This window comes from Tachyglossus aculeatus, chromosome 21 (assembly GCF_015852505.1).
Source record: "Tachyglossus aculeatus isolate mTacAcu1 chromosome 21, mTacAcu1.pri, whole genome shotgun sequence".
NCBI classification, from domain to species: Eukaryota; Metazoa; Chordata; class Mammalia; order Monotremata; family Tachyglossidae; genus Tachyglossus; species Tachyglossus aculeatus.
Window position 1 is genome coordinate 65,832,226 of NC_052086.1, and position 23,027 is coordinate 65,855,252.

The 23,027-nt window shown below is 46.0% G+C and overlaps 1 protein-coding gene across 2 annotated transcripts in view; it reads left to right on the forward strand.

The window, feature by feature from the left end:
- Positions 1 to 613: 613 nt before the first annotated feature.
- The window catches only part of TECPR1 (tectonin beta-propeller repeat containing 1), a 56,762-nt gene continuing 34,348 nt past the window's right edge, over positions 614 to 23,027 (forward strand). Inside the window, exons 1-10 of one of the 2 annotated variants that reach the window (XM_038762405.1) lie at positions 614 to 678; positions 12,191 to 12,423; positions 12,944 to 13,126; positions 13,389 to 13,511; positions 15,118 to 15,243; positions 17,465 to 17,639; positions 17,759 to 17,859; positions 18,898 to 18,999; positions 20,309 to 20,454; positions 21,029 to 21,501. In XM_038762405.1, the coding sequence (XP_038618333.1) occupies positions 12,199 to 12,423; positions 12,944 to 13,126; positions 13,389 to 13,511; positions 15,118 to 15,243; positions 17,465 to 17,639; positions 17,759 to 17,859; positions 18,898 to 18,999; positions 20,309 to 20,454; positions 21,029 to 21,501 (1,654 nt within the window). In that variant the 5' untranslated portion in view covers positions 614 to 678; positions 12,191 to 12,198. Of the gene's footprint in view, positions 679 to 12,190; positions 12,424 to 12,943; positions 13,127 to 13,388; positions 13,512 to 15,117; positions 15,244 to 17,464; positions 17,640 to 17,758; positions 17,860 to 18,897; positions 19,000 to 20,308; positions 20,455 to 21,028; positions 21,502 to 23,027 lie in introns of those variants that run through there. The other variant, XM_038762406.1, reaches the window with a different exon arrangement.

A 23,027-nucleotide genomic window follows, 5' to 3' on the forward strand; every position in this document is an offset into this window, starting at 1 on the left:
GTTGCCAACTTGTACTTCCCAAGTGCTTAGTACAGTGCTCTGCACACAGTAAGCGCTCAATTAATATGACTGATTGATTGGCTGTCTCTATATGTTGCCGACTTGTACTTCCCAAGCGCTTAGTACAGTGCTCTGCACACAGTAAGTGCTCAATACGATTGATTGACTCCCAAGCCCACGCTCTGTGCACTGAGCCACGCTGCTTCTACCCCTCAAGCGCATAGTACAGTGCCCTGCACACAGGAAGCGCTCAATAAATAAGCCTGAAATAATTTGGGGGTGGAATATTCCCATTTTACAGGTTGGGAAACTGAGGTTTGGAGGGTCCGGATGAGTTTTTTTTGCAGGGTTCCCCGGCCTGGGCCACAAAGGCCTCTGACCAGGCCGAGCCAAAGCGCCTCCATTTTCCTCCAGAACCTTCCACACAGAGCCTCCCCCCCCCCCACTTGGGGAGGAGCGCCCTGAAGGGGGGGCAGCCAAGGCCCAGCCGAGATCGGACCAATCGCCTTGCGTTCCCGTGGCGCGTCAGAGCCCCGCCGGCCAATCACAGGGGCGGAGGGCGGAGGGGGCGGAGCCCGCGGCCGGGGAAACGGGGTCCGGCGCACTCTGCCGGCGGAGGGAGACGGGGTTGGGCCGTCTAACCGCGTTGCGGCCTCGTCGCCACATCCGCAGGCCCAGGTGAGTCCCCCTCCTCTCCTCCTCCATCTTTCCCCCCCCCAGGACCGGCTGCAGCCCGCTGTATTGTAATAATAATAATAATGATAATAATAATAATAATAATATAATGATGGCATTTGTTAAGCGCTTACTATGTGCAAAGCACTGTTGTAAGCGCTGGGGGGGGGGGTACAAGGTGATCAGGTTGTCCCACGTGGGGCCCACAGTCATCATCCCCATTTTACAGTTGAGGTCACTGAGGCTCAGAGAAGTGACTTGCCCAAGGTTATAATAATAATAATGATGATAGCGTTTATTAAGCGCTTACTATGTGCCAAGCACTGTTCTAAGCGCTGGGGAGGTTACAGGGTGATCAGGTTGTCCCACGTGGGGCCCACAGTCATCATCCCCATTTTGCAGATGAGGTCACTGAGGCTCAGTGAAGTGACTTGCCCGAGGTAATAATAATAACAATGATGATAGCATTTGTTAAGCGCTTACTATGTGCCAAGCACTGTTCTAAGCGCTGGGGAGCAAGGTGATCAGGTTGCCCCACGGGGGGCTCACAGTCTTCATCCCCATTTTACAGATGAGGTCACTGAGGCTCAGAGAAGTGAAGTGACTTGCCCAAGGTTATAATAATAATAATGATGATAGCGTTTATTAAGCGCTTACTACGTGCCAAGCACTGTTCTAAGCGCTGGGGAGGTTACAAGGTGATCAGGTTGTCCCACGTGGAGCCCACAGTCATAATCCCCATTTTACAGATGAGGGAACTGAGGCTCAGAGAAGTGAAGTGATTTGCCCAAGGTAATAATAATAATAATGATAGCATTTATTAAGCGCTTACTATGTGCCAAGCACTGTTCTAAGCGCTGGGGAGGTTACAAGGTGATCAGGTTGACCCACGGGGGGCTCACAGTCTTCATCCCCATTTTACAGATGAGGGAACTGAGGCTCAGTGAAGTGATTTGCCCAAGGTAATAATAATAATAGTAATGATAGCATTTATTAAGCGCTTACTATGTGCCAAGCACTGTTCTAAGCGCTGGGGAGGTTACAAGGTGATCAGGTTGCTCCCCAGGGGGCTCACGGTCTTAATCCCCATTTTGCAGATGAGGTCACTGAGGCTCAGAGAAGTGAGGTGACTTGCCCAAGGTAATAATAATAATGATAGCATTTATTAAGCGCTTACTATGTGCCAAGCACTGTTCTAAGCGCTGGGGAGGTTCCAAGGTGATCAGGTTGCCCCACGGGGGGCTCACAGTCTTCATCCCCATTTTACAGATGAGGGAACTGAGGCTCAAAGAAGTGAAGTGACTTGCCCAAGGTAATAATAATAACAATGATGATAGCATTTATTAAGCGCTTACTATGTGCCAAGCACTGTTCTAAGCGCTGGGGAGGGATACAAGGTGATCAGGTTGCCCCACGGGGGGCTCACAGTCTTAATCCCCATTTTACAGATGAGGTCACTGAGGCCCAGAGAAGATAAGTGACTTGCCCAAAGTCACCCAGCTGGCTATTGGCAGAGTCGGGATTCGAACCCACGACTCCAAAGCCCGGGCTCTTTCCACTGAGCCACGCTGCTTCTCTGATAATGGCCTTTGTTCATTCATTCAATCGTACTTACTGAGCGCTTGCTGTGTGCAGAGCACTGTACTAAGCGCTTGGGAAGCCCAAGTTGACAACCTATAGAGACAGTCCCTACCCCACGACGGGCTCACAGTCTAGTTTGTTAAGCGCTTACTATGTTCTAAGCGCTCACTACAGTGCTCTGCACACAGTAAGCCCTCAATAAATACGACTGAATGAATTAGTGGAAAGGGCCGCCCCCGTGAACCCGTTGTGGGGTAGGGACTGTCACTCTCTGTTGCCGGTTTGTACTTCCCAAGCGCTCAGTACAGTGCTCCGCACACAGTAAGCGCTCAATAAATACGATTGAATGAACGAATGATCGGTGTGGACAGGGAATTTGTTTATTGCTGTATTATACTCTCCTAAACGCTCAGTACAGTGCTCTGTGTACAGCAAGTGCTTAATAAGTATGATTGAATGAACGAATGATTGGTGTTGACAGGGAATTTGTTGCTGTATTATACTCTCCTAAACGCTCAGTACAGTGCTCTGTATACAGCAAGTGCTTAATAAATACGATTGAATGAATGAATGATCGGTGTGGACAGGGAATTTGTTTGTTGCTGTATTATACTCTCCTGAATGCTCAGTACAGTGCTCTGTGTACACCAAGTGCTTAATAAATATGATTGAATGAACGAATGATCGGTGTGGACAGGGAATTTGTTTATTGCTGTATTATACTCTTCTAAACGCTCAGTACAGTGCTCTGTATACAGCAAGTGCTTAATAAATACGATTGAATGAACGAATGAGCGGTGTGGACAGGGAATTTCTTTAATGCTGTATTATACTCCCCTAAACGCTCAGTACAGTGCTCTGTATGCAGCAAGTGCTTAATAAATACGATTGAATGAACGAATGATCGGTGTGGACAGGGAATTTGTTTATTGCTGTATTATACTCTCCTAAACGCTCAGTACAGTGCTCTGTATAAAGCAAGCGCTCAATAAGTACGATTGAATGAATGAATGACCGTTGTGGACAGGGAATTTGTTTATTGCTGTATTATACTCTCCTAAACGCTCGGTACAGTGCTCTGTATACAGCAAGAATGATCGGTGTGGACAGGGAATTTGTTTATTGCTGTATTATACGCTCCTAAACGCTCAGTACAGTGCTCTGTATACAGCAAGTGCTTAATAAATACGATTGAATGAATGAATGATCGGTGTGGACAGGGAATTTGTTTATTGCTGTATTATACTCTCCTAAACGCTCAGTACAGTGCTCTGTATACAGTAAGCACACAATAAGTACGAATAAATGAATGAATGACCGTTGTGGACAGAGAATTTGTTTATTGCTGCATAATACTCTCCTAAACGCTCAGTGCAGTGCTCTGTATACAGTAAGCGCTCAATAAATACGATTGAATGAATGAGTGACCATTGTGGACAGGGAATTTGTTTATTGTCGCATTGGACTCTCCTAAACGCTTAGTACAGTGCTCTGTATGCAGTAAGCGCCCAATAAATACGATTGAATGAATGAATGAATAACCGGTGTGGACAGGGAATTTGTTTACTGTCGCATTGTACTCTCCTAAACGTTCAGTACAGTGCTCTGTACACAGTAAGCGCTCAATAAATACGATTGAATGAATGAATGACCGGTGTGAACGGGGAATTTGTTTATTGTCGCATGGTACTCTCCTAAATACCCAGTACAGTGCTCTATACAGTAAGCGCTCAATAAATACGATTGCATGAATGAATGAATGACCGGTGACCGGTGTGGCCAGGGAATTTGTTTACTGCTGCATTGTACTCTCCTAAACGCTCAGTACAGTGCTCTTTACACAGTAAGCACCCAATAAATATGACTGAATGAATTAATGAAAAGGGTTGTCCCGCTCCCTCACCCCTGGACTGTTGTGGACAGGGAATTTGCTTGATTTTTGTTGTATCATACTCTCTTAAACGCTCAATATAGTGTTCTGCACACAGTAAATGCTCAATAAATGCGATTGAATGAATGAATAAAAAGGATTGCCCCTCTCCCTCATCCCTGGACCGTTGTGGACGGGGAATTTGTTTATTGCTGCATTGTACTCTCCTAAACGCTCAGTGCAGTGCTCTGTATACAGTAAGAGCTCAATAAATACGATTGAATGAATGACCGTTGTGGACAGGGAATTTTATTGTTGCACTCTACTCCTAAACGCACTGTACAGTGCTCTTTACACAGTAAGCGCTCAATAAATACGACTGAATGAATTAATGAAAAGGGTTGCCCCGCTCCCTCACCCCTGGACCGTTGTGGACAGGAAATTTGATTGCTGTTGTACTCTCTTAAATGCTCAGTACAGTGTTCTGCTTAACAGATACGATTGAATGAATTAATAAAAAGGGTTGCCCTTCTCCCTTACCCATGGACTGTTGTGGATGGGGAATTTGCTGCTGCACTGTACTCTACTAAGGGTTCAGTACAGTGCTCAGTACACAGTGAGCCCTCAATAAATATGACTGAATAAATGAAAAGGGTTGTCCTGCTTCCTCACCCCTGGACCATTGTGGACAGGAAATTTGTCTGTTTATTATTATACTGTGTTCTCTGAAGTGCTCAGAACAGTGCTGCGCACACAGTAAGCGCTCAATAAATACGATTGAGTGAATGAACGAAAAGGTTTAACCCTCCCCATCACCCCTGAACTGGCAGCAGCTTGTGGACAGGACTGTGTCTGTTTATTGTCGTATTGTAGTGTCCTAAGTGCTCAGTACAGTGCTCTGCACACAATAAGCGCTCTAAATGTGGTTGAATGAATGAAAATGGTTGCCCGCTTCCTCATGCCCCTGGACTGGCTGCAGCTCTTCGTGGGCAGAGACTGTGTCTGTTTATTGTTATATTGTACGCTCAAAATCGCCCAGTACAGTGCTCTGCATACAGTAAGTACCCAATAAATACAGTTGAACAGATGGCTAAAAAGGGTTGCCCCACTCCCTTACCCTCCCTGAGCCAGTTGCTGGGGAACAGGCTGCTCGGAAAAACGGTTGCCCTGTTCCCTCCCCCCTGGACCAGTTGCTGGGGAAAGGGGTTGCCCCCGCTCTTGTCACCCCTGGACCAGCTGCAGTCACTTCAGCGAGATCTAATCAATCAATCAATCGTATTTATTGAGCGCTTACTGTGTGCAGAGCACTGTACTAAGCGCTTGGGAAGTACAAGTTGGCAACGCGTAGAGCCGGTCCCTACCCAACGGTGGGCTCACAGTCCAGAAGGGGATGCTACCACTGTTGGGTAGGGCCCGTCTCTATATGTTGCCAACTTGTACTTCCCAAGCGCTTAGTACGGTGCTCAGCACACAGTAAGCGCTCAGTAAATACGATTGAATGAATGAATGCTAGCGCCTCAGCATCCCCTCCACCATCTCTCTCTTCCCCTGGTCCCCCGGGCAGGGTCGCTGAGGGCTCGGATGCCAGGCCCGACGTTTAAAGGTGATTTAAGGTGCCCAGCCCGCACCCTCCGCTCCTCCACCACTAATCTCCTCACTGTCCCTCGCTCTCGCCTGTCCCGCCATCGACCCCCGGCCCACGTCATCCCCCGGGCCTGGAATGCCCTCCCTCTGCCCATCCGCCAAGCTAGCTCTCTTCCTCCCTTCAAGGCCCTGCTGAGAGCTCACCTCCTCCAGGAGGCCTTCCCAGACTGAGCCCCTTCTTTCCTCTCCCCCTCGTCCCCCTCTCCATCCCCCCGTCTTACCTCCTTCCCTTCCCCACAGCACCTGTATATATGTATATATGGTTGTACATATTTATTACTCTATTTATTTATTTATTTATTTTACTTGTACATTTCTATCCTACTTATTTTGTTGGTATGTTTGGTTCTGTTCTCTGTCTCCCCCTTTTAGACTGTGAGCCCACTGTTGGGTAGGGACTGTCTCCATGTGATGCCAATTTGTACTTCCCAAGCGCTTAGTACAGTGCTCTGCCCATAGTAAGCGCTCAATAAATACGATTGATTGATTGATTGATTGATTTGTGTGATCCGCTTGGAACAAAGAGCAAGAAGCATCCTTCCTACTCCGTCACGACACACGCCATAATCATTCTTTTCGCAGTGGGATTTAGAATGGGCAGATGGTCGGGGGTTGGTGGAGGAGGGGATGGTATGAAGCACAAGCTGATTGTGACAGTGCTTGAAATTGGGCTCTTCAGTAGCCTCTCCTTCCCTACCTGCCTTTCATGCAACGAGGGCTTGATCACCAGGCTGCATTACATTGTGCTGTTGGGAATAGAAGTTTACTTTTTAAACTCCCTCCGGGTCCTCCCAACTTTTTTTTTTAATTTAGGAAACAAGTCATCACAGCAATCAATCAATCAGTCGTATTTATTGAGCGCTTACTGTGTGCAGAGCACTTGGGAAGTACAAGTTGGCAACATATAGAGACAGTCAATCAATCAATCAATCGTATTTATTGAGCGCTTACTGTGTGCAGAGCCCTGTACTAAGCGCTTGGGAAGTACAAGTTGGCAACATATCATCATCATCAATCGTATTTATTAAGCGCTTACTGTGTGCAGAGCACTGTACTAAGCACTTGGGAAGTACAAGTTGGCAACATATACAGTCAATCAATCAATGAATCGTATTTATTGAGCGCTTACTGTGTGCAGAGCCCTGTACTAAGCGCTTGGGAAGTACAAGTTGGCAACGTATCATCATCATCAATCGTATTTATTAAGCGCTTACTGTGTGCAGAGCACTGTACTAAGCACTTGGGAAGTACAAGTTGGCAACATGTAGAGACAGTCCCTACCCAACAGTGGGCTCACAGTCTAGAAGGGGGAGACAGAGAACAAAACCAAACATACTAACAAAATCATCATCATCATCATCAATCGTATTTATTGAGCTCTTACTATGTGCAGAGCACTGTACTAAGTGCTTGGGAAGTACAAGTTGGCAACATATAGAGACAGTCCCTACCCAACAGTGGGTTCACAGTCTAAAAGGGGGAGACAGAGAACAAAACCAAACATACTAACAAAATAAAATAAATAGAATAGATATGTACAAGTAAAATAAATAAATAAATAGAGTAATAAATATGTACAAACATATATACATATATACAGGTGCTGTGGGGAAGGGAAAGCAGTCTGTGATTAGTTTTAAGGCTGCCCCCTATTTCTCCCTTGTCCTTCAAATTTAGCACTCAGGTGGATGGATTTTGCATTAGAGAAGCAGCGTGGCTCAGTGAAAAGAGCACGGGCTTTGGAGTCGGAGGTCATGGGTTCAAATCCTAGCTCCGACAATTGTCAGCTGTGTGACTTTGGACAAGTCACCTAACTTCTCTGTGCCTCAGTTACTTCATCTGTAAAAGGGGGATTAAGACTGTGAGCCCCCCGTGGGACAACCTTACCGCCTTGTAATCTCCCCAGCGCTTAGAACAGTGCTTTGCACATAGTAAGTGCTTAATAAATGCCATCATTATTATTATTATTTGCTTTTACTGCGGGTCTTGCTAGCCTTGAAAATTGCCAGCATTTTCTTAGTAGTGCCTTTACTGTATCCTCTGAAGGATCCTCTAATCTGTAAATTAGTTCTGGACGGCGAACATGCCTGCTAATTCTGTTTTATTGTACTCGCCCAAGCACTTAGTGCAGTGCCCTGCGCATAGGAAGTGTTCAATAAATATGATTGATTGCGAGAGGTTACTGGGAGTTGGTAAATATTTGGATAAATTTCTATGTAAAGTGTTTAGCCTTTTTTTAAGCCATCCTTGTTAGGAGGAGGCTTCAGTGCAACCAAGTTCTGGTATCTTTTATGGGGTCTCCTGTGTAGTTTTATTCCCCTTCACCACTGTCCTAGAATTCCCCTTGGACAGATCAGTTAGAATTAATGCGGTCATTACATTGTTTATGTTTGGCCCTCAGGGAATGATTGGAAGGACAGATGCAAGTTATTACACGTAATTAATTTTGCCATAGGAGCTCACAAAAGCTGCCATAACTGTTCATACCGAATCTGGGGACCTGTTAACTGCAAACGATCCCTAAAACTTCAGAGGAAAGCCAGAAGATTTATAAGGTTCCCATTTCCAGAAACCGTCTGAGAAAACACTGAATCGGGGTGGTGTGGCTCATCAATAACAGGATTTTTAAGGGCCTTCTATGTGCAAAGTTTTGAATGAAGTGGTGCCTAGGGATTGTATAGAGTTTTAAGAGCATCCCTGCCCTTAAGGAGTTTACAGTCCAGTAGGGAAGATGGTTCACATAAGATGACAAACACTCAATAGGTAAGAGTATGTCTTGACCCTGGCAGTAGTCTCCTGAAAAATTCTTAACTTTAATAGCCACGAATCAAGAAATCCTGGTCTTTCCCCCTTGGTCTCATTTGTCTTGACAAATCCAATTCAGTAGGAAATTCATTTTTAGTCAATTGTGGTATTAAAGGGCTTGCTATGTGCCAAGCACTTTACTAAGCACTGGGGTAGATACAAGGTAATAATAATAATTATGGTGTTTGTTAAGCACTTACTATTTGCCTGGCACTGTACTAAGGTATTCGGGTTGGGCATGTCCCACATGGGGCTCACAGTCTCAATCCCCATTTTACGGATGAGGTTCCTGAGGCACAGAGAAGTCAGTGATTAGCCCAAGGGCACACAGCAGACAAGTGGCAGACCCGGGACTAGAACCCACGTCCTTCTGATTCCCAGGCTCATGCTGTATCCAGTAGGCTTTGCTGCTTCTCACGTTCTGGTTTCACTGTCAATTGAAGTAGTCCATTATATAAGATAAATGTTTTTTCCCTCCTCAGCATTAGCATAGGAAAGAAAAAGCTTTACTACCATTCTTAAATTGGAAACATTGTTGTTGAAATTTCTATTGACTTCACAGTGGGTTTGAACCTGATGTGGATATTTTTAATAATGTTGCATTTTTTTGTGTTTGTGTGCTTTCATTTTCTGATTTACTATAGATTTAGAAACAAACCAAGGACCCTAAAATAATCTTTTAAATTGTCTTGGGATTCTTTCTTTTTCCCTTCCCATCTGTTCTGTGTCTTCTCTATTTTTGCCTTTCCACCTTCTCTCTTAGGAATGGTGTGGCTGGGACAACTAATATGAAAATACTTTGGAAAATAAAAGTACTGTATAAATTCAAGGAATCTTTCAGAACCCAGCAGGCAGTAACATTTTTTTATCATTTGTTAAATACCTTACTACTGAACTAAGCATTGGGGTTAGGTACAAGATAATTAGGTTGGACACAGTCCACGTCCCACGAGGGGCTCACAATCTTAATCTCCAGTTTACAGATGCAGTGACTGAGGCACAGAGAAGTTAGTCATATTTATTGAGTGCTTACTGTGCTTACTGTGTGCAGAGCACTCTACTAGTTAGTAGACATGTTTCCTGCCTACAAGTTTGCAGACGTTAATATAAATAAATTACAAATATGTACATAAGTGTTGTGGGGATGAGGGAGGGGTGAATAAAGGGTGCAAATCCAAATGCAAGAGTGGCGCAGAAGGGAGTGGGAGAGAGGAAAAGAGGGCTAAGTCAGGGAAGGTGTCTTGGAGAATATGTACCTTCAATAAGGCTTTGAAGGTGGGAAGGGTGATATTATGTCAGACGTGAAGAAGGAGGGTGTTCCAAGCTAGAGGCAGGATTTGGGCAAGAGGCCAGCGGAGAGAGAAATGAAATAGAGGTACAGTGAGAAGGTTAGCATTAGAGGAGCGAAGTGTGTGGACTGGATCGTAGTAGGAGAGAAGTGAGGTGAGGTAGGAGGGGGGTGATTGAGTGCTTTAAAGCCGATGGTAAGGAGTTTCTGTTTGATGCAGAGGTGGATCATCATCATCAATCGTATTTATTGAGCGCTTACTGTGTGCAGAGCACTGTACTAAGCGCTTGGGAAGTACAAGTTGGATGAGCAACCACTGAAAGGTTCTTGAGGAGTGGGGAAACACGGCCCAAATGTTTTCGTAGAAAAATGATCCAGGCAGCAGAATGCAGTATGGACTGTTTGGTTTCGTTCTCTGTCTCCCCCTTTTAGACTGTGAGCCCACTGTTGGGTAGGGACCGTCTCTATATGTTGCCAACTTGGACTTCCCAAGCGCTTAGTACAGTGCTCTGCACACCGTAAGCGCTCAATAAATATGATTGATTGATTGGAGTGGGGAGAGACAGAAGGCAGGGAGGTCAGCAAGGAGGCTAATGCAGTGGAGAAGCAGCATGGCTCAGTGGAAAGAGCCCGGGCCTTGGAGTCAGAGGTCATGGGTTCAAATGCCGGCTCCGCCACTTGTCCACTGGGTGACTTCGGGCAAGTCACTTAACTTCTCTGTGCCTCAGTTACCTCATCTGTAAAATGGGGGTGAAGACAGTGAGCCCCACATGGGACAACCTGATCACCTTGTAACCGCTCTAGCGCTTAGAACAGTGCTTTGCACATAGTAAGCACTTAATAATGGCATTTATTAAGCACTTACTGTGTGCAAAGCACTGTTCTAAGCACTGAAAATTCCATCATTATTATTATTAATCAAGGAGGGATAGGATAAGTGTGTGGATTAATGTGGTAGCAGTTTGGATGGAGAGGGAAGGATGGATTTTTAACTGTATTGTAAAGGTCGAGTCAACAAGGTTTTGTGATGGATTGAATGCTTGGGTTGGAGAGAGAGAGGAGTCAAGGATAATGCCAAGGTTATGGGCTTGAGAGATAGGAAGGATAGTGGTGCTGTCTGTAGTGATGGGAAAGTCCAGGGAAGGACAGTGTTTGAGTAGGAATGTAAGGAGTCCTGTTTTAGACAAATTAAGTTTAAGAAGACATCCAAGTAGAGATGTCTTGATCCCTGATCTCAAGTTTACAATCTAGTGGGAGAGACAGACACTAAAATAAACTACAGGAAGGAGGAAGCAGTATAGAGATGTGACCTCAAAAGGGCCTTGAAGACGGGGAGAACAGGAGCCTGCCAGATGTTGAGGGGGAGAAATTTTCAGGCAGAAGAGAGGACATAAATTCATTGTGGGCAGGGAATATGTCCTACCAGTCTGTTACACAATACTCTCCAAAGTGCTTCTTATAGTGTTATGAGTTCCCTCCTGCTTAGGGGAAAGTTTCAGTGTAAGGTGCGATTTACATATGCAAGGTGCGTGGCTCGATGGAAAGAGCACGGCTTGGGAGTCAGAGGTCATGGGTTCAAATCCCAGCTCCGCCAATTGTCAGCTGTGTGACTTTGGGCAAGTCACTTAACTTCTCTGTGCCTGTTACCTCAACTGTAAAATGGGGATTAAGACTTTGAGCCCCACATGGGACCACCTGATCACCTTGTATCCTCCCCAGCACTTGGAAAGTGCTTTGCACATAGTAAGTGCTTAACAAATGCCATCATTATTATTATTATATTGCCTGAGACCTTATTTCCTTCGTTATCCTTGTAGTCAAATAACTGAAATGTCCATGTATACTGTACTGTATCAATAGTCTCTTTTCTTGCCCAGCTTAAGGATATAGAGGCTTTTCACAGAAGTAGCTACTGCCAGACAAAAGCAAGTAGAGAAGCTGCTTGTTTAGTTGGTAGTTATTTGTTCTGATGCAAGAGAAGCAGCCATTTAGCATATCTGGAAATAATGTTGGTGTGGGCATCAAACTGTTTTGGGGGCCTTGTTCAGCACTTCCCTTTTCCACTTGTCTCATCTCAGGACTGCTTTCCATTGGCCACACTAGAATATAAACCCTTTGAAATAAGTGCTTAGGATAGTGCTCTGCACCCAGTAACTGCTCAGTAAATATCATCGATTGGTAGAAGTGCTCCATTCATATTATCGAGAAAAGACTGAGTCAGAACTCAAGTCCAGGTAACATCCGGTCCCTTAGAGTTTGCGGATTACATTAGTAAATCCTTATCCAGTTTAGGCATTCAGTGCTCCTTAATTTTCTTTCGTCCCCAGATTCCACCATGCCGAACTCTCATTTGTGGGCTGTGGACATCTTCGGGAGAGTGTACACTCTGTCTACTGCCGGGCAGTACTGGGAACTCTGCAAAGATGCTCACCTGGAGTTTAAGCGAGTCACTGCTGTCAAGCAGTGCTGCTGGGGAATTGCTTGTGACAATCAGGTCTACGTGTATGTGTACGCCAGCGACGTTCCCATTCGGTATCGAGAGGAAACGTACGAGAACCAGGTGAGGGGGATTGGCGCACTTGATTCCCGCAGCGGAGCCAGTGCCGGGATAGGATTTTAATGAGTGGCTCTGCATATGGGTGGGAAAATAGTCTTACATTCCCTCATTTAAAGCGTGCAGCGAACCAGAAAGGAATCGAAAAACACCCCACTTCCTTGGTCTAGCACAGAACATCTTTCTTTTCCCTGCAACAATGTTCAGTTGTTTCAGTTGAAATTAGGAGCTAAACTAATACCACATTCTTGGGAAGTGGGGCTGCTCTTGCCTACCAAGATGGCTGTATATTTGAGTTGGCTGCATTTCACTGGTGGTGGGACATGGGGGATTGATTGGTTGGCAGCCAGGGCTCTAGGTAGAAGAAATTCCGTGTGAATGTACAGCTTTCTTCACAGTTTAACCTTAAACTGCCCTTAATCATCAAATCTCTCACCTCCATCCAGCAACCTGTGGCTGGGGCCGTGGTTTTGCGCACCGCAAATGCACCTGAAAGCCTGGTTTCCCTTTCTCCCTGTCTGCACAGCGGTGGAATCCAGTAGGTGGTTTCTGTGAGAAACTAATGCCTAGCGACCGCTGGCAGTGGAGCGACGTGAGTGGTCTGAAACACCAACAGCTTGATAGTTTGGTGCTGCCGTCTCCACATTGGGAGTGGGAGTCTGACTGGTACGTGGATGAAAATTTTGGAGGGGAACCCACAGAGAAAGGGGTAGGTGAATCCGACAGCCGCCAAATAGATTTCCTGTGGGATGTCCACTTGTTGGCCCGACTCCTCTGAAGTGCTGCTCTCCTCCTGAAAGCCCTGCCCTCAGCCGCTGACACTCTGCTCTCCCCCTGCTTGCTGTGCTGCCCACTGTGTGCGCTTGCCCGTTGTCTTTGTCTCCTTCTCGTTGCACCCTGGCCTCCTTCCTTCTCCCCAAGCCCCTGCCAAAGTCTCAAGAAGGGGAAAAAACCAACCCTTGATGTTTCAGGGATGGACATACGCTATGGATTTCCCCGCAACCTACACCAGGGACAAAAAGTGGAATTCCTGTGTGCGGCGACGGAAGTGGATCCGATACAGGAGATATAAATCCCGGGACGCTTGGGCCAAGGTCTCCTTTGTCTCATATTTGGATGACTGTTTTTGTGGAGAGACACACTGTGGGTTGCGAGCATGTCTGCCTGGTATCTCCCATACCGCTGGGTGTTTTAGACCCTCTGCTAGGATCTTGAATTATTAAACCTGATGCTGTTGTTGCGGATGCTAAAGTGGTGACACCTAGGAGTTAAGTACCAGAATTTATCAGTCTTTCAATTTGTATTTTTTTTCCCCAGCTCCCAAGGCCCGCACTTCCCAGAGAGTAAATAATAAAGTCAGTATTCTTGCCTATGGACCAACCCCCAGTTGTTACTTTAAAGATGGCTGTGGTAACATGTGAGGCTATGCTGGATTAGCTGGAGATCAGTAGGAGAGTAACACAATGGGGTTTTGAGTCATGCAAGGCACATGTTCTAACTCTATTCACAAATACAAAATGAGTAGGATTTCATTGTCCTAATGATCCCTGAAGAACTTCACCTTATGTCATTTTAACTAAAACAATAAAGATCCGGAATTTCAGTTATTTTATTTGTGAAGCACTTACTGTGGGTGAAAGCACCATGCTAAGCCTTGGGGTAGATGTAGGATAATCAGCTGCAATAATAATAATAATGGTGGTGGCATTTGTTAAGCACTTACTGTGTGCAAAGCACAGTTCTAAGTGCTGGGGAGGATACAAGGTGATCAGGTTGTCCCACGTGGGGCTCAGTCTTAATCCCCATTTTACACATGAGGTAACTGAGGCACAGAGAAGTTAAGTGACTTGCCCAAAGTCACACAGCTGATAAGTGGCGGAGTCGGGATTTGAACCCATGACCTCTGACTCCCAATCAATCGATCAATCGTATTTATTGAGCGCTTACTGTGTGCAGAGCACTGTACCAAGCGCTTGGGAAGTACAAGTTTGCAACACATAGAGACGGTCCCTACCCAACAGTGGGCTCACAGTCTAGAAGGGGGAGACAGAGAACAAAACAAAACATATTAACAAAATAAATAGAATAGATATGTATGAGTAAAATAAATAAATATTTATATTTATATAAATCTTTAAATATATCCCAAGCCTGTGCTCTTTCCGTGGGTCATGATGCTTCTCATATATAGTCATACATAGTCCAGGTCCCACCCAGGGCTCCCAGTCTAAAAGGTAGGAAGAGCAGGAATCATCTTCCCGTTTAACAGATGAGGAAGTCAGGTTAAGTGACTTGCCCAAGGTCACGCAGCAGGCTAGCAGCAGAGCTGGGATTAGAATCCAGCAATTCCTGAATCCTGGATTTATCTTGTTGATGTAACTCAGCTCACCTTTAATCTCACCTTTTACAACTGCCATAAGCTTCATTCGGTAGACTTCTTGATGCAACAGGTGACAGGCAGAGAACTGCCAAGAATGGCTAGTGATAAAAGCCAAAGGGGAAAGAGGGAGAGCTGATTTGGTCTTGACAGTCACTGATGGGTGGGTGCGTCTCCAGTTGAAATTAATGCCTTTGAAATAACATTGGCAGAATAGTGAAATTTAGGAGTCCCAGTGTGTATGTGGAGGGAAGGGGCTATAGAAAGGGTAACTAGTGCACTGAATATACAATCCATATCCTCCTCTTTCCTCTTCATTTCAGATTCCTTCACATGATGACCCCAACCAACTGCCTGACCCCTTTAATGACATTTCTGTTGGAGGATGGGAAATCACAGATGATCCTGTTGGCCGGCTGTCAGTGTGGGCCGTTTCTCTGCAAGGCAAGGTAGCACTACCTTCTTGTTTTACTGTCCAGCAAGCCAAGGGTTGAACACTGGGGTTGATCACCAAGAGATGAGCTAATTAAAGCCTTGCTTGTTGTTTGCTTCACAGGATTTTGTTTCAAGTTTTTAATAATAATAACGATGATGGCATTTGTTAAGCGCTATGTGCGAAGCATTGTTCTAAGCGCTGGGGGGATAAAAGGTGATCAGGTTGTCCCATGTGGGGCTCACAGTCTTCATCCCCATTTGACAGATGAGGGAACTGAGGTACAGAGAAGTGAAGTGACTTGCCCATAGTTACACAGCTGACAAGTGGTGGAGTCCGGGATTAGAATCCACGACCTCTGACTCCCAAGCCCGGGCTCTTTCCAGTGACCCACGCCAGATCCAGTAGACTGCATTTTTTCCTGAGCAAGCTAACTTCTTATTATCATCATCATCATCATCAGTAAATACTTACCAAACAGATATTGTGAATGGCAGTATCATAAAAGGTTGACTGGAGAAGCTTAGTCCTTGACATCAAGGAGTTTATAGCTGGGAAGACAAAATCCACTGAACTAGTTAGACACATATACAAATTATTAGCTAACTTTGATATTCTTGAAATGTCTGTTATGTGTCAAACACTATGTTAAGTACTGGGTTATTTATAAAATAAGCTGATGAAACCCAGTCCCTCATGATGTTCACAATCTAAGAATGATGTATAATGATCATTATACATTATACATCTTATAATCATTCTTATACATCTTATCATCATTATACATCTCCCCCTTTTAGACTGTGAGCCCATTGTTGGGTAGGGACTGTCTCTATATGTTGCCAACTTGTACTTCCCAAGCGCTTAGTACAGTGCTCTGCACACAGTAAGCGCTCAATAAATACGATTGATGATGATGATGATGATGAATCAGGACTATATTCATGCATCTGTGCTAACTTCAAACTGGCAAAGTGGTAAGAGAAGCTGAGGTAGTAAAAAAAAAAAGGGATTAGTGGCACGTAGTGTGTGTTTCTCCTTGCTCAGTGCCCTCTTCCTACCATGGGCAAGACCTTTATTATTTGTTTTACTTGAAGATAGCAAGGTAAAGAAACTTCACTTCCTCCCAAATGTCCTCCCAGCCCCCAAACTGTCTTTTGAGACTCACCGTCTTTCTTCCCTCACACTGTGTGGGGACAGTCCAGGGTTTTTGAATTCCCATTCAGACCTTACCTCTTATCTCCTCGCCTTTTATCTTGACTTTGAGAAGACCATAGGCTCCTTCCACCTTTTGTCAGGAGTAATTCTTCCGTGTTCAGAAGAAAGGCCAGTCTTCCACTAGGTGGATGTATAGGATACAAAGTGTTGCCTGTTCTCAGTCTGGCCTCTCTCCACCCAACCCTTTTAAAAAAAATAAGCCAAAGAAGCACACGTTTGCGTATATACACACACATATAAACCCCCCCCACACACACACACCCCTGCCCCCCCAGCAGCAACCTAAGCAAATCAGAAACCTTGAGTGTGTCCCCTCTGGTATTCATTCATTCAATTGTATTTATTGAGCACTCACTGTGTGCAGAGCACTGTACTAAGCACTTGGGCAGTACAGATCAGCAACATATAGAGATGGTCCGTACCCAACAACGGGCTCACAGTCTAGAAGTGTTGACAGCCATTCTCAGCTAGAAAGCAGCTGTAGCTCTTGGGCTGGGGTAGGGCTGGACAGAGAGGTCAGTGGAGGCTAACGCTTGTTTTTAAAAACCAGACAGGCATGCAGACCTTCAGGGTGGGTAGCAGTTTCTTCCCTTCTCCACCTTTCCCCTGACCTACAGTACCCAGGCTGCATATTTACAGGGTGGGCACTCCATACGCAGGAGAAAAAGCCTTATTGGCAATGTAGACGACACTTGTCTAGATCATTTGAAGTCTCGATTGATGGTTTTAATTTCATCCCGTTCTGTAAATGTCAGGGTTACCTCCGACCATGGGCACTGCTCAGTGAAGCCAAGGTGAGCTCACTGAAAATCAGCTCCTCCCTTGGCACCCAGCCGAGTACACAGCAACTGTCAGGGAAGTTACGGCAGCTTGTGTCAACAAGTGCCGCTTGAGGAACAAACATGAGGGCAGCCCTCTACCAGAGGGAGAACTTTAGCTCAGTCTTTGGGGCCGGCATGTAGCGCTGTCTCCAAATCTTGGTTAGCACACGTCCAGTTTTTGTCTTGCCATCCTTCCAGGTGTGGTACCTTGAAGATGTCTGTCACGCCAACCCAGAGGGCTCCTCTTGGACCATGGTCGAAACCCCCGGTGAAGCTGTGCAGATCAGCTGTGGGCCTTATGATCTCCTATGGGCGACTCTCTGGGAAGGGCAGGCAATTGTGAGGGAAGGAATCGATAGGAATAACTCTAAAGGTAACCATCTGCCAGCCTTTTACAGGACGTTTCATATGCTTCAAGCATCTGGAAGCCCTGAATTCTTAAGACTCTCTTTTATGTTGTTGTGTTGTTTTTTTTCCGTGGGGTGCGTGCAGGAAGCGCTTGGTCAGTAGTGGAACCTCCCATGTCTGAAAATGGCATCATGCATGTCTCCGTTGGAGTCAACGTAGTCTGGGCAGTCACCAAAGACCGGAAAGTAAGAGTTGGGGAGAACCCAGGGATGTGTTTTATCTCCCTTTTTCCTAATATTATTACTCAGAAATGTTTATTGAGCACCAACAATCAAATTAACCAGTCAGTGGTATTTACTGAGTACTTACTGTATGCAGTGCACTGTACTAAGCACCTGTGAGAGTACAAGCAATACAGTAGATGTGATCCATGCCCTCAAGGAGTGCGCAATCTAATGGGAGGAGCTTGCAATTTAGTACCTAGCATGTTAGACATTGACAGAGCCCCTGCTCATTGCGTTACAATCTACCTGGGGAAGAGAAGATGAGAGTCTTAGGAAAAGATGCCTCTCCTGCTTGGGAATAGTTGTCAGTAATGATTACTGGCTACTGCTGCAGTGCTTCCTGCTGCCTTCATCCATGTAACCAACTGAAGAGCACTGGACCGGAGTCAGATAGGAGGAATAATTTCAGCTGTGCCTCTCGTTTACTGCATGACCGTGGTCGTGTCACTTACCTTCCCTGAGCCTCATTTCCTCTCTTTGTGAAATGAAGATAGCAATACTTGTCCCTGCATACACAGGGATTCTGTGAGAATAGATAAAAATAATTTAATAGGTAAAATAATTTAAAGGAGGGTGCTCTTCAAGGGTCACCTGGAAAGTTATTTTCTTCTGCCTGGGGGGCAGTGGTAACACTGAGGAATCCACAACCAAAAGTCACTCAGTACTGCAGAGCTCCTGCTAGGGACAAGGTATAGAGCAAAGGAAGTTCAGGATTAGGACTGAGAAAAAAGGAAAAAACAGTTTGATTTGAATCCACTTACTCTCCCAACAGAGTTCTCTTTTTTAATAATAATACAAATAATGATAATAAAATTCTTAGATTATTTTGAAAAGGAGCGCAGTGAAGCAGGGCCAATTGGCATTTTCTGTTTTTAAGTGAACCCTTTAGTTATTGTTTTGCATTTTCAAAGAGTTTAAGAAAACTCACTAGCTCTCTGTGGTTTACTGTCCAAAGTAAAGCCTGAGAAGACTTGTGTTTTTTCTCCTTGATTTGTCAAGGTATGGTTTAGAAGAGGTGTCAACTCACACAATCCCTGTGGTACCAGTTGGATTGAGATGGTGGGAGAAATGATGATGGTAAACGTAGGGTTAAATGACCAGGTAAGGCTGAAGGATGCTTCTTTGGGACATACAGACCTATTGGATTCCTGGATGTCTTTTTCTTTTCTTTTGCTCTGGTCAGTGTTCATTCGGGCAAGCGTTGGCTTAGAGCTCAGGGAATCCACTGTAACTACAATGTGGTGGATACCATTTACAGATTCACAGATCCAGTTGTTTACAGAAGGAGCCGGTCCTGTTTTGGCCACCCGTGGTGGTGACTTCAGAGGGACCACCTTTAGGCTAGTGCACCATGGGAGTGGATTAACAGGAAGAAAATGAGCTTCTCGGATCCAGGAGAGAGATGGAGGTTGGGCAAGAGTGGGAATCATTCTAAAATGAAAGGTCATTTTGGAATTGGAGAACAAGTGAAGGGGAGAGCTGACCTATTTGAATCCATTTAATCAAGCCGTGTAAGAGTGCTGGCTCTTTGAAGTAAAACAGCCTTCCAAACGGCTTTGAAACTGAAAGTTTGTGTTACAGGACAGACTGGCCGGGTGGATTGGTCCAAGAGCAGTGGTTGGCAGCTTGTTTCAGTGACCAGCATCCTGCCTGCTGGCTTATTAATAACTGACATTTCTGCACACAGGGCATATCATTTGCTCAGGCAGATTGTCACTGACTCTGACCCTAGGCCAGGTGGGGAAGGGGGCTTTGCAGTGAGGAAGCTGCAATTTAACTTTTGACATTTTTGAAAGTAGCAAAGGTTGTCTTGGAGATCCGTATTGTATCTGAAACGGTTGCTGAGGAATTTAAAACCAAGGACCTCATGAAAACTAGAGGAGAACCCACTATCTTCTCCAGCCTAGGATGTCTAGAGCAAGCAGCAATGAAGGGATTGACATAACTGAAGCCAGTCCTGGGATGAATACCTGAAAGGCAGAAAGGGGAAAATCAGTAATATTCTAGGTATCTTCTGCTCTCCAGCCAGGCTCTTTCTCTAAGGCCCGACCCCAACCCTTTCGGTCAGGGGAAGGTCCCACACAAAGGTGGAATGGGCTCAGTTCCCTGCTTACACACACTTAAGTGACTATTTGCAAGTGTGGACTATTTGCAAGTGGAGTTGAGAGCAGAGCAGACTTGGTGTTGGTGATCTTAGCAACTGTGTCCCCGCCAAGGGAAAAGCCTGACCTGCAAGCTTTTTTCACCTAACCGATCAATCAGTCAATCAATCCCTATTATAAATTGTTGTCCTACATACCCTACTGATAGGCTTACCCCTTGCCCATCACCCTCCCTTCCTGCAGTGGATTTGGCTGGTTAGGAACCCTCCTGGGAACTCTTCGGACCGTCAGTTTTATCTCTGTGGTAGGTCTGGGGAATTGGATGTGATGATCGAGCAGTTTATTTCCGGCAAGGCATCACACCGAGTGAACTCAGCGGGAAAACGTGGAAGGCAATCGTAGCTAACCGAGAGAATGACCGATCGCAAACTGGGAGTTCCTCGAGCCTTCTTAGGTAATTTCTCAGTACTATTATTGTTATCTATTCATTTACTTTATTTGATGGTATCGGTTGTGCGCTTACTGTGTGCACATTGTACTAAGCGCTGGGGTAGAACCAAGCGAATCAGGTTGTACCCCGTCCATGTCTCACATGGGGCTCACAGTTTTAATCCCCATTTTACAGGTGAGCTGAGGTAACTGAGGCACAGAGAAGTGAAGTGACTTGCCCAAGGTCACCTAGCAGAAAAGTGGCGGAGCCGGGAGTCGAACCCAGGTCCTTCTGACCCCCAGGCCCATTCACTATCCACCTGACCATGTTGCTTCTCATAACTTTGCGCTCCTAGGGAAAGAGGGACTTTTTTTTCTTTTCTGGTCTGGGGAGAGTTTGTCCTCCAGATGGGGATCATTTCAGTGGGATTCAGAGACCCTCACTATGTGTGGGGAGGCTCCCCCATAGCCTGACTCTGATTGGTAACTTGTACTTCCCAAGCGCTTAGTACAGTGCTCTGCACACAGTAAGCGCTCAAGAAATACGATCAAATGAATGAATGAATTGGTACCTGAGTATCCTTCTGGTTTGTTTCTAGTGCCGGCTGCTTCTTCGGTGATGAAGTCAGAGGGAATGGTGACTCCTTTATCCCAAGTGACACCGACACTTCCTCTGAAGCTGAGAAGTTGGGCCCCCCAGTCCCTGTCCCTGCCAGTTGTCTCCCAGAGACAACGCCCGGCGATCTGGGGAGAGATCCCGGATTCACTTCCGATTCCGGATGGGAAAAGACCACAGGGAGCGAGTCAAATGGGGTGGAGCCTGGAAGTGGGTCTAGGCCCGACCCCGCTGAGCTCCCTTGGACCAACATTGACTTGAAGGAGGCCCAGAAGAACAGCGCACTGTCTGCCAGCTGCTTGGCAGAGACTTCCAGCCTTTCCTCCTTGGGGCTCTTCCCTCTAGGCCTGGAGGAGCACTACGGCGCTGATGAGCATCCACTGTGGGCTTGGGTGTCAGGCGGAGGCTGCGTGGTAGAGACCCACATGGCCCTGAAGTGGTTCGCCATCCAGTCAGGTATGGGCCGCCCCGTCTAGCTGACAGCAAGGGGAGGAAAGAGGGCCAAACCCCTCAGGGTGCCCCGAGAGGGGAGGGCGGGGTTTGGGGTCATGGCCTTGCCCAATTCAGGGTGAGAGTCTCGATGCTGCAGGTAGTGTTACCTCTAATCCAGGTTGGAAAGAGAGACTTAATATAATACGATAACTGTGGTATTGGGTAAGCACTTACTATGTTCCAGAAGCAGTTCTAAGCTGGGGTAGATACAAGCAAATTGGGATGGACACAGTCCCTGTCCCACAAGAGGGTAATAGTCTTATTCCCCATTTTTACAGATGAGGGAACTGAGGCACAGAGAAGCTGTGATTTGCCCGAGGTCACACACAAGACGGGGCAGAGTTGGGATTAGAGCCCAGGTCCTTCCAACTCCCAGGCCCGTGCTCTATCCACTAGGCCGTGCTGCTTCCCTATTAAGCGCTTAGTACAGTGCTCTGCACACAGTAAGCGCTCAATAAATACGATTGAATGATTGCATTTCAAGGCCAGGAAACAAAGAGGAATTGAGGTAGTTGGTGAAGGGTGGGAGGCAATAAAGTTGGTTCCGGTAGAGGAACAAAGACAGTGAGGAGGACTCATAGGAAAGTCTTCTGAATTTTCCTTGGTCATAAGAATGGACTTTTGATATGGGCAGGTGGGTTTTTCCAGCCTTATCTAATGGTTTAAGCGAGGCACCTGCACTGCTCTTGTTCCTCCAAGGGCTTGAGTATCTGAAAGCAGTCACGCTTTCAGTTTCAGACAACAAGAAAGGGTCCTGAGCCCTCCGTGTCCAAACAGCTGGACAAAAGGAACACTTCAGCCTGGCTGTATTAGTTTACTTGATCAGAGGACAGGCTCACACTGTTCACACTGCCTGCATAAGTCATACTTTCATCTTATGGAACTCCCCCCAACCCCGACCTCTGTCCCTCAGGACTCATGAGTTTATCTTTACACCTGGAGCCCTTTAGTGTCCTTTCCACATTCACATGGCTCCACTGAGCAGCAGGCAGGCTGCAGAAAGCAGATGTCTAGTGCAGCTGAGTGGTGAAGAGTTTGATTTTCATTTCAGTGATGGTTGCTTAGTGGGAATTGTTTGTCTACCAGTGCAAATGGTAAATACTGTCAGGACAGGTGGCACCCTGCTCCCTTTGTCATGGCCTCGGAGTCAGAGGTCAGGACAGTATCCGGTCGATCATGTAGCAAATTTAGAAACAGTTGGCAAAAATTGCCTTTCCCCTCCTGGTTTGCCCATAGCACCCTCTCAGAGTTCCTGTCGGGAGCCAAGAATTTGGAAAGTTTCAGCCAAACAGGAGCTGCAGGGGCCTGGGGGTCAAAGTGATCTTCTCCGGGGAAATGCTAAGCAGTCCTTCCAGAGAAAGAGCCATGTCTATAGGGAGAGGGGTTTCTCCTCAAAGTGTCTCAAATTTGTGATCCTGTGGTAACCTGCTTGATTTTTTTCACTTATAATATTCACTCTTCTTCAAAAAGTGATGTCCAAGTTTCTCCCC